This window comes from Brassica napus, chromosome C5, assembly GCF_020379485.1.
Source record: "Brassica napus cultivar Da-Ae chromosome C5, Da-Ae, whole genome shotgun sequence".
In the NCBI taxonomy this organism is placed as follows: domain Eukaryota; kingdom Viridiplantae; phylum Streptophyta; class Magnoliopsida; order Brassicales; family Brassicaceae; genus Brassica; species Brassica napus.
In genome coordinates, this window is record NC_063448.1 from 45,197,697 (window position 1) to 45,213,363 (window position 15,667).

Consider the following 15,667-nt stretch of genomic DNA (forward strand, 5'->3'; position numbering starts at 1 on the left):
TTTTCTATGAAACTGAATTCCCGATGGCCTCTGTTCCAGTTTTGCCGCGGGAATCCCTCTCCTCTCCGCCTGCTTATTCTGACGATGATTGGCTTTTCCAAACAGAGTCGGAGTTGATCTTAGACGAAAGGGGGAGCGACCATGAACATATTGCAGAAGACACTCCACCTTTGAGTACTCATGATGTTCCGCCTTTGAGTACTTTCACCGGAACAGAGCATACGCCATCATCTCCTGCATCACCAACAGTTGTTTCTGAAACTTCGGTTACTGATCAGCTGTCTAGTTCTCCAGAAGAAGTGTTAGGACGTGGTCAACGTGTTCGAGCTTCTCCTGTTAAGTTTCAAGACTATGTTGCTTACACTACAGTCTGCATACAAGATACCCATCTCGCTCCTACTCCTACGGCTCCGTCAGTGTTGTCTGATTCGGTCTCAGGTAAGACACCGTATCCCTTGGTTGAATATCTATCTGATTTACCTTTCTCACCTTCGCATCGAGCATTTCTTGCGGCAGTAGATGCAGGTGTGATCCCGAAAAGTTACTCAGAAGCTGTTAAACAAAAATTCTGGCGTGTAGCCGTTAAAGACAAAGTTGTTGCACTTGAGGACCAAGGCACTTGGGATGTTACTGATCTCCCGCCAGGAAAAGTCGCCTTAGGATCACATTGGATCTTCACAATTAAATACAACTCTGATGGGACAATTAAGAGACATAAGGCGCGACTTGTAGTTCGGGGAAACCATCAAATAGAAGGTGAAGATTTCAATGAAACCTTTGCACCAGTGGTTAAAATGACCACTGTTCGTGCTCTTCTTCGTATTGTTGCAGCTAAGAAATGGGAGATTCATCAAATGGATGTCCATAATGCCTTTCTTCATGGTGATCTTGAAGAAGAAGTGTACATGAAGTTTCCTCCAGGGTTCTCTCACTCAGATCCGACAAAAATATGTCGGCTAAGGAAGTCTTTGTATGGTCTCCGACAAGCACCTCGTTGTTGGTTTGCCAAGCTCTCACAGGCGCTAATTAAATTCGGTTTCGAGCAGTCCTACGAAGACTATTCATTGTTCTCGTTTATCAAAGGGGACGTCGAGATTCGTGTTCTCATATATGTTGATGACTTGGTCATTGCAAGCAACAACTTGGATCGTCTAGAAAAATTCAAAGCTTATTTGGGTACATGCTTTCACATGAAAGATTTGGGAAGATTAAAATATTTTTTAGGCATTGAAGTAGCTCGGTCTGACGAAGGCATTTTCCTCTCTCAACGGAAGTATGTTCTTGATATTGTTGCTGAAACAGGCTTGCTTGGATCCAAGCTAACTGGTACGCCTATGGAGCAAAATCACCACCTCGCTTCTGATGATGGTCCAATATTGTTCCCTGATCCGTGTCAATACCGTCGTTTGATTGGAAGACTTGTATACCTTGCGATTTCCCGTCCTGAGTTGTCTTACTCGATTCACTTGCTATCTCAGTTGATGCAAACTCCTTGTCAAGCTTATTGGGACGAAGCTTTACGCGTCGTGCGTTTCCTTAAAGGGTCCCCTGGTCAAGGGATTCTTTTAAAGTCTGATAGTAATCTTGAACTATCTATCTACTGTGATGCAGATTGGCAGTCGTGTTCTCTAACGCGTCGCTCACTCAGTTCATATGTGGTTCTTCTTGGTGGCTCTCCTATTGACTGGAAGACTAAGTAACAGGACACAGTCTCTCACTCGTTAGCTGAAACTGAATATCGTGCAATGGCAGCAGCAGTTCGCGAAATGAAGTGGATTGTTCCTCTTGTCAAAGACCTCGGCATTACACCATCCACGCCCGTGCCATTTTATTGTGATAGTCAGGCTGCAATTCACATTGCATCAAATCCTGTGTTTCACGAACGCACTAAGCATATTGAACGGGACTGTCATAGCGTCTGCGATGCTGCCAAAGCGGATCTCATCACAATGCGTCATGTTCGTACAAAGGATCAACTAGCTGACATCCTTACCAAAGCCCTTGGTCGACCTCAGTTTGAGTTCTTATTGTCCAAGTTGGGAGTTCAGAATCTTCACTCTCCAACTTGAGGGGGAGTATTAGGATCATATTGAATATTCCCATTGTTAAGATAAGGATAACTTCCATTATGTTAGGGATATTTCCTATTCTTGTTTCATGAAGATCTTCCTTTTCGGTTGTATATATACATTGTAAACCCTATTCTTGTTCAATAAGAAAGTGTTTCTTACATCACGAGTCCTTAGTTTACATAAGCTTCGGTTTTTGTCTATCTAATACACTAATCCTAGCATTTACATAGTTTGTACCACTTCTCCCACTCTCTCCGATAAATCCAAGGTCACCGCTTCAACTCCGCCTATAAATGTGTTTGTTGCCTGCGATGCACAGACTCACCGCTCGGAAATCAGAAATGAAAATATCTTTGAAGCATCAACACCCACCATGGCGATTTTGTTACTGCTTTTCTCCTTTTTAGTTGTGAGTAATCTTCTACGTGCAAATTGCAATTGATTTATACTCCCTTCTTATGTGGTTTAAGCGTTTATTTGGATGTGCTAATACAGGATCAAATCTTTATTTCTGGATAGCGATCATTCCAAAAGTTGTAAGAACTATTTTTCCGTTTTATGTTTTTTTTTTTTTTTTGAATATCGAGTCTCATATCATTTGTCTATTGAGCTTTGGTTTGCATCTTTTCTTCTTTCAACATCTTTTTTTTTCTTTGGTGGCAAAGTTGCAACATGTAATCGCAACTTTAGTATCGGAGAACACTGGGATAACATAATATGCTTCTGGTGTTACCAGAATCACTTTTATCCCTTATCCACTTCATTCAGTTTCAAGTGTGCAAAATCTTATGAACCTCTATTAGTAACTAATGATTTTTGGTTTAGTAGATATCCAAGACACTTGGTGGGCATGCTCGCCGAGTCTATGTTGGTGGATTTTCACCTGCGGCAAATGAACAGGTTAGTATCCACTTTTTTTTTCCCAGTGTTTGATACTAACATTGATTTACTTTCCTATGTTGCAGGTAGTGGCTACATTATTTAGTCAAGTTATGACTGCTGTTGGTGGAAACACTGCTGGTCCAGTTGATGCTGTTGTTAATGTTTATGTAAACCATGAGAAGTTTGCTTTTGTGGAGATGCGATCTTTTGAAGAGGCAAGTAACACAATGTCTTTGGATGGCATGATATTTGAGGTATGATTTTACTGTTTACCATTCTACCAAGTATTTTTTTTTGAGTTTCAGTGTTGGTGGTCTATAGGTGAACAACTTTTTTAAACACATAAATAACAGTTACCAAGATCTCTCTGTTACAGATATTGCGTGCGCTGCGGCGTCAAAATGGGAGATAACACTCTTACTGTGAGACGTGCGAATCAAGGAATAACGCAACATCAACCTGAACAAGAGAGTATATTGTTGCATGCACAACAGCAGATTGCTTTTCAGGTAAACTAATTTTCTTAGACTTCTGTAAAGATTTTTTTAACACATTGAACAAGAGAGTATATTGGATTGTTTGTTCTTTGACTCTGTAAATGTAGGTGCGTGGACAAATGTTGTGATTCCGCGTCCTATCCCCAGCGGTGAGCCAGTTGCAGGCCTTGGCAAGGTTTGTACTAAAACTCTTCTTTCGCTATCTCTATGTAGATGTATACATGTGCAGGTGTTCTTGAAGTATTGTGATGATTTTGATGTGCTTTTTTCAACCCAAAATCTTTTAAGTTTTTCATGTTTATCACTTTCCATCATCGATTTTATGTCGGTTTTTTTTGTTAGGATCATCTATATATATAATATACACACATGTTTGTAACTAAGTTTGCAACGTCTCAAGAACAATGAAATAGCCGGTGAGGCGATTCGTTATTAGGATATTTTTTTGGTTTATGAAAATGTGATTCTCACTTGATGTTTTTCCCCATGATTATAGATAAACTAGGATAAGACCTGCGCTTTTGCGCAGGGTGAGTTTATTTATATATATATTATCGATAGTTTTTTTATATATGTGATCATTTTATTTATATATATAAAATATTTTTTGTTGTTATTATATAATTTTTTTCCGATGGATCGGATCAATTTTTATTAAAAATAATGGAACAAAACTATAATTAATACATCATGGGTTGATCGGATTGGACATTAAACAAATTATAACATAAAAACCTTATTTTTTTCATCGAACACATTCTTGAAAAAAGTGAACAGTATTGTTTTCACAGTTGAATTATTTTGACTTTTATCTTCCATATGGTTTTGAAAGCTTTCAAATCAATCATCGAATTGATACATGTCATTTTAATGTTTTTAGTCGTATACTTAAGGAAAACTTACATTTTTGTAATTTAAAGTCGTTTTAAAAAATTCAAAATATAACATCTAAGAAAAAATCTAACATATAAGAAAAATTTAACATATAAGGTGTCCTCATTTTTGTATTTTAAAGTCGTTTAAAAAAAAATAACATATAAGGTTTCCTCATTTTTGTAATTTAAAGTCATTTTAAAAAAATTTAAAATATTACATATAAGAAAAAATCTAATTTTTTATTATATGGTTAATGTGATTGTTTATTTTTTTTAATAATATAAGATTAAACAAAATGAAGGAGGATGCAAAAATTGTTATCAAATCTTTATTATTCATAATCATTAATTGTCATATATATGTAAATCATATTAGGTAATTTCGTAGCTTTTATTTAGAGAACGAATACACACTTCTTATATTTTAGGTTAATATAATGTTCTCTAGTGGACATTAAACAAATTATGACATAAAAACTTTATTTTTTTCATCGAACACATTCTTGAAAAAAGTGAATAGTATTGTTTTCACAGTTGAATTATTTTGACTTTTAACTTACATATGGTTTTGAAAGCTTTCAAATCAACCATCGAAATGATAAATGTCATTTTAATGTTTTTAGTCGTATACTTAAGGAAAACTTACATTTTTGTAATTTAAAGTTGTTTTAAAAAATTCAAAATATAACATATAAGAAAAAATCTAACATATAAGGTGTCCTCATTTTTGTATTTTAAAGTCGTTTTAAAAAAAAATAACATATAAGGTTTCCTCATTTTTGTAATTTAAAGTCATTTTAAAAAATTGAAAATATAACATATAAGAAAAAATCTAATTTTTTTATTATATGGTTAATGTGATTGTTTATTTTTTAATAATATAAAATTAAACAAAAATGAAGAATGATGCAAAAATTGTTATCAAATCTTTATTATTCATAATCATTAATTGTCATATATATGTAAATCATATTAGGTAATTCTGTAGCTTTTATTTAAGGAAAGAATACACACTTCTTATATTTTAGGTTAATATAATGTTCTCTAGTGGACATTAAACAAAATATGACATAAAAACCTTATTTTTTCCAGCGAACACATTCTTGAACAAAGTGAACAGTATTGTTTTCACAGTTGAATTATTTTGACTTTTATCTTCCATATGGTTTTGAAAGCTTTCAAATCAACCATCGAATTGATACATGTCATTTTAATGTTTTTAGTCGTATACTTAAGGAAAACTTACATTTTTGTAATTTAAAGTCTTTTTAAAAAAATTCAAAATATAACATATAAGAAAATTCTAACATATAAAAAAAATATAACATATATGGTGTCCTCATTTTTGTATTTTAAAGTCGTTTAAAAAAAATATAACATATAAAGGTTTACTCATTTTTGTAATTTAAAGTCATTTTAAAAAATTCAAAATATAACATATAAGAAAAAATCTAATTTTTTTTATTATATGGTTAATGTGATTGTTTAAGTTTTTTTAATAATATAAATTTAAACAAAAATGAAGAAGGATGCAAAAATTGTTATCAAATCTTTATTATTCATAATCATTAATTCTCGTATATATGTAAATCATATTAGGTAATTCCGTAGCTTTTATTTAAGGAAAGAATACACACTTCATATATTTTAGGTTAATATAATGTTCTTTAGTGTTATATAATTATGGAATAATGTGACACTATTAGATTAAACTATACTGTATATTAGATGCTCTAGAATTCTTTGAAATGAAATTTAGAAGGCATTTAGAGTGCCACCTAGGATTTGGGGTTTTTTTTAATTAATACAAAATTAAGGTTCTAATTTTTCAAATGCTTCTCAGTTAATATATAGGGTATAAGCGACATAAAGAAGCTCTCAAGTATCTTAAAGATTTCAAGTGGAATAGGGTTGAAGAACCAAAAGAGTTCACACTTGAGCTATTCTTTGTGGCTTATTGCACTGAAGAACAACGAGATTGTCGGCTTCGAGGTTTGTTATTAGGATATGTTTTTTATGAAAATGTTATTCTCCTTCTTGATGTTTTCCCCATGATTATAGATAATAAGCAAGAAAAACGAGCTCGCAAATATCTCAAAGATATCAAATGGAATAAGGTTAAAGAACCAAAAAGATTCACGGTTGATCTTTTCTTTGATCAGAACTCTTACTACCAGAACACTGTCTTCACCAAGACATATCACATGATTGATAAATATAAGCTTATCTCGAGAAGGTCATTGGGTATGATCTTTTCCTCTTATCATGTATTTACTATTTTTGTTTGTTGAGGTGAAGTCTTATTGATCCTTGCCTATTGTATTTACTATGATATATATAAAAATCTATTGACTACTGATAAAACAGGTCCAATGTGAGAAAAAAAAAGAAGCTGGAGTATGGCAGATGAAAGGAAGCCAAAAGTGAAGAAAAAGAGACAAGAGATTCATCACGAATGTGTTGTATTTATACCCTATGTGTTTTCAGTTATCGTCTAATTTTTCACATTTGTAATAGGTTCTCATAAATTTGTTTGGAGGACAACAGCATTCTGTTGTTTTGCCAATTTTGGCTAAACTTATTCTCTAAGATAAAAGGTTCTGTTTGGAATGAAAATGAATTTTAAATTATCTGTTTATCTAAAATCATGTTAACCATTTTTCTACGTAATAATCTAGCAAGAGAATTATGTTTTTTTTTCAGACTAATGGAAAAGATATTTATATCAAACCAAGATTGCATACTATATAAATTAAATTAGGCTGGTAAATCTGATTATGAAATTTTTTTTTTTGTTAGACTGGTTAACTGATTACATAGAAACCTACATAATCAAGAATAAAAAGTACTTAGATTAAAATTAATGTTTGATTAATTTTTAACACATACTACACAGTAAACCATCTATAAATTAATACTCGATAAATTAATAATTTCTATAAATTAATAAATCGATAAAATAATAAAATAATAATTTTTAAAAAAATTCTAAGTAAATATATGATCTCATTAAAAATATAAATTAATAATTTATATGTATATGTATTTTATATAAGTAAGAACCTATTATTATATTGTTTGTTTTATATTCGCAATGAATTATCTTTATATTTTCTTAACAACTAATATATTTTTGATGAGATTTAGTAATATTATATCTAAACCCAAATTTAAATCCTATGCAATATGTATTATACACACCAAATAATATAATAAAATTAATATAAATGTTAAATTTCAGAAAATAACAAATAATGTCTATACACTAAAATCAAATATTTTTTTTATCTTAAAATAAATATATCTTAAAATAAAAATTTTTTTTGTAAATTAATATCTCTATAAACTAATAAAATTTTAAACTCCAACATTATTAATTTATAGAGGTTTTACTGTATCAATTCACAATTTTATATAATAAAATACGCAGAAAAAAAAATTAAATTTGTATACTAAATTACTTTTATAATCAATTCCAACATATATATATGTATTACATAAAAAGTAAAAAAAAAAATTAAATTATGAAATGAAAAATCCCGGGCAAACTACTGGTATAAGCAAAACCCAAAACCCAGCCCGTAATAGAAGATAAGATCAGAATCATTTGTTAACACGTGTGTAAACATGCAACACCACGTGTTATGTGGACACCCAAGAGTTCTCCACGTGTTAAGTAATGAGCGGGAGACATATTGGTCACAGGAAAAATTCACCGCCGGCTTGAAAACCACCACCTTGATACCAAGCGATGATTTCCATTATCGATTCACCTCCCCAGATTCCACTTGGTAACTCCTTTCTTCTGTACTCTCTTGAATCCAACAAGGCCCATCAACAAATTGTCAAAGTTAATAAGCACAGCAAGATCTTCTGCAGGTTTAGAGCAGATTATTGACAGAACACGTTCCAGTAGTGGACGCTCCATCTCTTCTAAATCCGCCATAAATCCACGAAGCTAACCCGACAAACTTGGTTAAATTATCCATCAAGGATACTCTGCAATATCAACACAGAGGCAGAGATTGATTCCTCTTTGAATAGAAAACCAAGAAAAACCCCAACAATGAGAGAGACTTTTAGATTCACAGAGGATAGATGATATCTGATTTCTCAGAAATCATAGTTGAAGATCAGAGGAGGAGAGGAAACTAAAACTTAAACTAAAACATAACAAAAAGTCGCCTTGCGAAAAGAAAGTCCGCTACCCGAAGATTATTTCGATCTAAAGATCGAATTTATGATACAAAGACAACAAAAAAAAGCAAAAGGAGATGGCGACCGGCGGCGAGATGCACGCCGACCACCGAAGCGATTTCACTGTAGAAAAGTCTAGAGAGACGTTAGAGCTTTTAGGAGAGAGAAGAGCTCCTTAGAGCAGCATTAACCCAAATATCCAAATGGGTTTCTAATTTTTTTTTTTTTTTTTCTTTTGGCCGATTTAAAAAAAAAAAAAAAAAAATTTAAAAAAGAATCAATCGCGGGCTGCCACGTGTCAGTGGGGCCCGCGCACAGTAAAAAAACCCCACTACATACGTTTCTTATTTGGCTACATTTGGCTCCCTTCTTCCTCGGTTCCCCATTTTTATGATCCTCTCCCCTTCTAAAAACCCTCTTATATACCTGGTTAATGCTGCTCTTAACTTTAACTTAGCAAAACATTTAGAATCACATGTTCATTTTGAATATGATATAATAATAATAATACAAATCACAGTTTTCAAATTGAATTATTTAAAATATATTTTTGAATAACATAACATTTTTTTATTTAAACGCAAATCAATCCAATTCTCATTGACTTGGTTTGTGCGACATTCACATTCTACGTGGCTATACCAAAGAACAATTTTTGCTATGGTGTTAGACCCGGCGCTCCTCGTACTTGTGAAGAACTGGCCTATCAGGCTAGCCTATGCGTCGCATGTTTTGTGACTTCTCCGATAATAATCTTGCAAATATGGAGGCTCACTGGCGAGAATGTTCTTGGACAGAACAAGATCATGCCAGCCTCGCAAATTACTTCCATTTAAAAAAAGGAACATGCCTAGTGGCTAGCATATTTAATGTAGCTGAGGTCCTACAATTAAAACTAACAGAACAAAATATCATCAAATAATTTAGTACTCCGATCCGCATAATGTCGCATGTTCTATATATTATTTTATCTTTTTTGTGCACACGTATACAGTTGGCAAGAACAAGAATATAAATATACAACACACCCGCATGGATGTAAACTTTAACTCTATATATATACATGCGTACAAATGTGTGTGATGATGAGAGGATCACTCGTGTGCACAAAGAAGCATACTAATACATTTCCCTATAATGTAGAACTTTCCTTTCTTCTTGCTCAGAAACTTCCCAACTCCTTTCGGTGAACAAGACTTCTTTTTCTTATCCAAATTCTTCACTGCCTCCTCCCTCATTGTTTGTTGTGTTTTCATAACAAGCTTTTGTTAGTAATTGATGATTGTGTGATGTTTAAAGTGTATTTTTTAAAAGGAAGCGAAGGTGCATCGTTTATATTGAGAAAGAGATAAGGAGGAAGTATTCCCCACCATTGGTTTGGGACACTTCAATGAAACAACGCAAAAACAAAGGCCAGTTGTTGAGTGTGACCGACTATCTTCCCATTATGGTTGAAAATATTTGACGTATTGTTTTCATGTTTCCTTTCAATTCAAAGACTCATCATCGGTACAGATGTTTGTGATGGATTTACTCAGTTATCTTAATTAGAACATGAACTTATGTATTTGTTTACGACAATGACATACATTTCTATTTATGATCAAGATTATACCCATTTTAATATATATATATCTTTATACCATTTTAAACTTCAAATATATTCATATTAAAAGCATCTTTATTGGAGGTTCATCATATGAATGTTTTAGGTTCATCTTTATTGGAGGTTCATCATATGTATACAATAATATACCTATTATATTATGTGTATTTCAAACCACAAAAACTCACTTCAAACATCTTATTTAAGAAATTTTGAAATGAGTTTCTTATGTTTTTGAAATATCCACAACACTATTTCATCCATATATATATTTTTAATAGATTTTGAGAATCTTTGTGAGAACTTCCTACTATTGGTGTTCTGAAACAGTACGACTGAATATTATCATAGTTCTATCATATTAACTGATGCAGATAAGTATTTGGAATATATCCAAATATTTTATTATTTATTTTATTATTTGGAATCAATTAAGATATTTACTTTTATTTGTATTTTCCATATTTTATTGGTTTTCCTATTTTAATTAAGATTAGGGTTTTCTAGATTTAAGGATTTATTATAAATAGGCATTCATGCCTAAAGTTGTATTGAGACTTTAATAATTAATAAACTAGTTGTTTTGCTTTATACCTTGTCTTTGATTTGATTAAATTCATCAAGCAGGAAGTTGGTCTCAAGAAGCTATCGAAAGAAACTATTGATTGATCCAAGAACAGGTCTCTAAGAACCCTAAAGGTTCTTTGATCGACCGTTCAACCTATTTGTCCGCTACATCAGGTGGTATCAGAGCTGCGTCTCTTTGGTTTTCAATCGAATAACGATTCTGGATGTCATGGTGAATGCGAACATCTATCATATCCAGGACGAAAGTCCCTTTGTTGAGAGAGAAGAAAACTATGAGATCTATCGAAAGATCTATGGTGATCCGATCTACGACGTCTACGAAGATGATGTCCGTGTTGTCGACTTCGTTTTCAGTGAAGATTCTTTTGCAAATCTCGTATGTGCAAAAATCGTGCAGCAGGAGATCCGTGCAAAGTTCGTGCAGGACGGGTTCCGTGCAAAAATCAGGCCAGATTCAAATTGTGCAAAGTTCGTGCAAGGTCAGAAGATTCGGGTTTGTGCAAAATTCGGTTTTGAAGATAAATTTTTGAAGATTTCAGCTACAAAAAACCGATTCAAGATTCGAGGACAATCTTTTCCAACCCGGAGAGAATGATGCAGATAAGTATTTGCAATATATCCAAATATTTTATTATTTATTTTATTATTTGGAATCAATTAAGATATTTACTTTTATTTGTATTTTCCATATTTTATTGATTTTTCTATTTTAATTAAGATTAGTGTTTTCTAGATTTATTATAAATAGGCATTCAAGTTTAAAGTTGTATTGAGACTTTGATAATTAATAAACTAATTGTTTTGCTTTATACCTTGTCTTTGATTTGATTAAATTCATCGAGCAGGAAATTGGTCTCAATAAGCTATTGAAAGAAACTTTTGATTGATCCAAGAACATGTCTCTAAGAACCCTAAAGGTTCGTTGATCGACCATTCAACCTATTTGTCATATTAACACATTGAAATGTTATAAGGTTGACCAAAAACGAGAAACTGTGAAAATCAAGAACGTAAATTACTATAGTTTTCAAAAGAAACGTATCAACTCTTTTTTTTCTAAACGTACCAACTCTACTATCCAGCTATTATGATTTTTGGCATTAATCTCTGTAGGTCATCGATAGTCATTCAAATCCATGACGAATTGAGGTCAAATCAGTCTTCCTAACAGTGCGGACAGCTCATTTCGAGTAAATCGCCAGGGTCCTCAAAGCATGTTCACAATCATAATCAATCTTCAAGAAATCGTTAGGCGGTAACTAGGCGTTTTATAGAGGACTAGCGTCTAGGCGGATTATTCGGGGCCTAGGCGAGACCTAGGCGTTAACGAATTATTAATTTATTTTATATATACTTTACATTTATATGAAATATTTTAGTTTTGGATTTTTAATTATAAAATTATTGTGATGAATTATTAAAATAGATATACAAAACAAAAGAAATTAGAAAGTTTTGTGGATTTATACTAATATTATCGTTTAATTTAACATATTTAGGGCAATTTAGATCGATTTTAACCAATTTTAACCGATTTAGGACAACTTAAACCGATATAAATCATATAAATCGGATTTTCAAATAATCGTTTCGGATAAAACCGAGTTACCGCCTAGGCGGGGGCCTAAGCGCCGCCTAGACCGATTTTTAGAACATAATCGTTTGTTTTTTATTGAACTGAACCACCACTACAAGAAAACGCATAAATAACGACGACGGTTTTTACGACGAATTAACTACGAAAACCGTTTCTTCGTTAGTCATTCGTCGTAACGTATATTTCCTCGCTAATTCGTCGTAAACTTACGAGGAAATAATTCGTCGTAACGTGGTATCAGTAGATTCGTCGTAAAAGACACGTAAACACTTTCCTCATAAAATACACATAAACAGTTTCCTCGTAAACTACACGTAATATATTTTCTCGTAAAGTACACGTAAACTATTTCCTCGTAAAATGCACGTAAACATTTCCTCGTAAGGTGGACGCTAAATTTCATCGTTGTTTACACGTGATGTTTACGAGGAATCTCCGTGTCTTTCGTAGTAAATTCCTTGGTAATATTTATTCAGTTTCCTCGTTAAGTTGACGTAATTTAGCTACGAATTTGCTTCGATTTTTTATATAATGAAATAAAATTATTTTTAAATTATTTCAAAAATATTAAAAACGTAAATAATAAATCCATGCGAAAATATTTTATAAATATTTAAGTTTAGAATTTAATATAATACAATAAAAAGATGGAAAAAAACTAATGGTTGTTGTTGTTGTTGTTATGCATTTCCTCGAAGAGGTCTTGACTCCTCCTCTGTACTTCTTCCTCATCTTCATGTGTGCGGGATGGCTCTGGAACGGGATTATTAATTAACATTTAAAAAATCATCTTCCTATATTATCAACAAATTCTATAAACCTATCTACAAATTATTCCCTACACTAACCACCTAATCAACACTAAATTCCCTAAACTAACCACCTAGGCTAAATTAGAGAGGAATTAGAGAGGTATACCTTGCTTTGAGAAGGAGAGGAAATGACTACGAAATGAGAAAGTGATTCGGTTCGGGTATATATACAGACTTACATTTCGTCATAAAATCCTCGTAAATTTACGAAAAATTAGCAAGGCCCATGTTTTTTTTACGACGAATTAGCAAAGCCCGTGTTTTAATTTACGACGAAAAGTGCTTCAATTTACAAAAAAAAAACCTAAAGGAAGGCACCGGCACCCGAACAGTCTTATCAATCTCAAATAGTATTTGAAACTGACCAGAACTATCCTAGTGACAGTGCACGCCCTTCATGTTTTTTTAAACTATTGTTTAGTTTTTTTTTTTGTGCAAGTTTAGAATGGGAGGGATGTGTTTATTTATAGAAATAGTTGTACTCGTAAAGTCCTCGTAAATTAACGATGAAATAACAAGGCCCGTGTTTTTGTTGCGAGGAAATAACAAGTCCCGTGTTTTTGTTACGAGGAAATAACAAGGCCCGTGTTTTCAATTTCGTCGTAAAATCGTCGTAATATTACGAGGAATTAGCAAGGCCCGTGTTTTTTTTACGAAGAATTAGCAAGCCATGTTTTAATTTACGACGATTTTACGACGAAAAGTGTTTCAATTTACAGAAAAAAATGAAGGAAGACACATGCACTAGAACAATACTTATCAATTCCAAATAGCATTTGAAACTGATCAGAAATATTCTAATGACTGTGCACTGCCTTCAGGTTTTTTAAAACTATGGATTAGTTTTTTTTTTGGGTGCAAGTTTAGAATGGGAGGGGTGTGCTTATTTATAGAAGTAGTTGTAGTCGTAAAATCCTCGTTATTTAACGAAGAAATAACAAGCCCCGTGTTTTCATTTTCGTCGTAAAATCGTCGTAAATTTACAAGGAAATAACAAGGCCCGTGTTTTTATTTACGAGGAAATAACAAGGCCCATGTTTTCATTTTCGTCGTAAAATCGTCGTAAATTAAGGAGGAAATAACAAGGCCCGTGTTTTTTTTACGAGGATTTTACGAGGAAGGTATGCAAATCCCTATCACCCGAAACCCCAACCTCCAAGTTCCTTAACTTCATCTAACACTCAATCTCTTCTTTTTAAACCCCAAACCCCCAATTGAGTTACACAAAATCAAATTATATAATTTAATTTTCATGAGTAAACAAACTAAACACATGCATTAACGCTAAAAATAAATCATATTTAAGAAAATTACATCATCATTCGGATACATCATTGACATTCTCGTCATCATTAGAAACATCATCATTCGGATACATCATTGACATTCTCGTCATCACTAGAAACATCATCATTCGGATACATCATTGACATTCTCGTCATCACTAGAAACATTATCATTTTCATTAAACTCGTCTTCAACAGCTTCGTCCGTCGTATCGTCGGGAAGATCTTCGTACTCACGATTATGTGGATTAATAAGAAGGATGTCATCAGTTTGTTGTTCAGGTTCCTCGACTTCATTGATGTGTTCTTCTTGCAATGGTTGTTCTTCTCCACCGATTATTTGTCCACGAGGTGTAACTTTGACAACGGCAAACCAATTGATTCATGATTCTCTCATCCGAGGGTATGGAAAGAAACTGACTTGGTCTGCTTGCGAAGCTAATATGAAAGGCTCGAATTTGTTGTACCTTCGTCCACCATTGACATCAACTACATCGAATTTGTTAAATCGAACACCTCGATTGACGACGGGGTCGAACCAGTCACATTTGAAGAGGACACATTTCAGCTTCAATAACCCTGGGAATTCCACTTTAATAATCTTCTGCAAGATCCCGTAGAAATATGTTTCGCCTTTCACACATATTCCATAATTATTTGTCGCCCGATGTCTACCATACTCATATGTATGAAAAGTAATGCCTCAAGTGAAATACATCAGTGATGTGGTGACCTTTGCAACTGGACCTTGAATTAATTCATGAAACCATGTGGGGTAATCTGGATCGTTATAATCAACCTGCAAAAATAAAGAGAACGTTAAAATTAATTAATTATAAATTTCGACCCGAAGTAGACGTAAAATATTTCGTCGTAAATTCCTCATTATATTTACGTCTACTTTACGACGAAATCTTGTTTACTCGTAAAAACCACGTTAAATTGTGTCGTTTTTACGACGAAACTTTATTGTCTTTATTTTACGACGAAATTACGTTGATTTGTTTTTTCCTCGTAAAGTTCTCGTAAATAAGACGTACATTTACGAGGACTTATTTTTTTCATTACATTTCGTCGCTAATTTTGTGTTTTTTTGTAGTGCACATACACACTTCTCATTTAAACTATCATAGTTTTTTTTTGAGAAAGGGCTTGTTAAACTATCATAGTTGAAGCCAATAAAGAATGAACAGAACGTAGTAACGTAGAATATATATGTAATTTTCTTTCTTTCCACGATGCAATATAACTGTAT

General features: G+C 32.9%; 1 protein-coding gene and 1 long non-coding RNA gene across 2 annotated transcripts; one reads left to right on the plus strand and one right to left on the minus strand.

Annotated features, from left to right (window-relative positions):
* Positions 1 to 1,625: 1,625 nt before the first annotated feature.
* Positions 1,626 to 6,572, plus strand: LOC111211483. The gene is made up of 7 exons (XR_007324048.1): positions 1,626 to 2,481; positions 2,568 to 2,608; positions 2,901 to 3,208; positions 3,331 to 3,463; positions 3,559 to 3,626; positions 6,170 to 6,318; positions 6,489 to 6,572. It is a non-coding gene; the product is annotated as an uncharacterized LOC111211483 (long non-coding RNA).
* Positions 6,573 to 7,760: 1,188 nt separating this feature from the next.
* LOC111211484 (small polypeptide DEVIL 7-like) lies at positions 7,761 to 13,000 on the minus strand. The gene has a single exon (XM_048758771.1). It carries the CDS (start codon positions 9,777 to 9,779, stop codon positions 9,618 to 9,620), a length of 162 nt encoding a protein of 53 aa, XP_048614728.1. The 5' UTR covers positions 9,780 to 13,000; the 3' UTR covers positions 7,761 to 9,617.
* Positions 13,001 to 15,667: the final 2,667 nt, after the last annotated feature.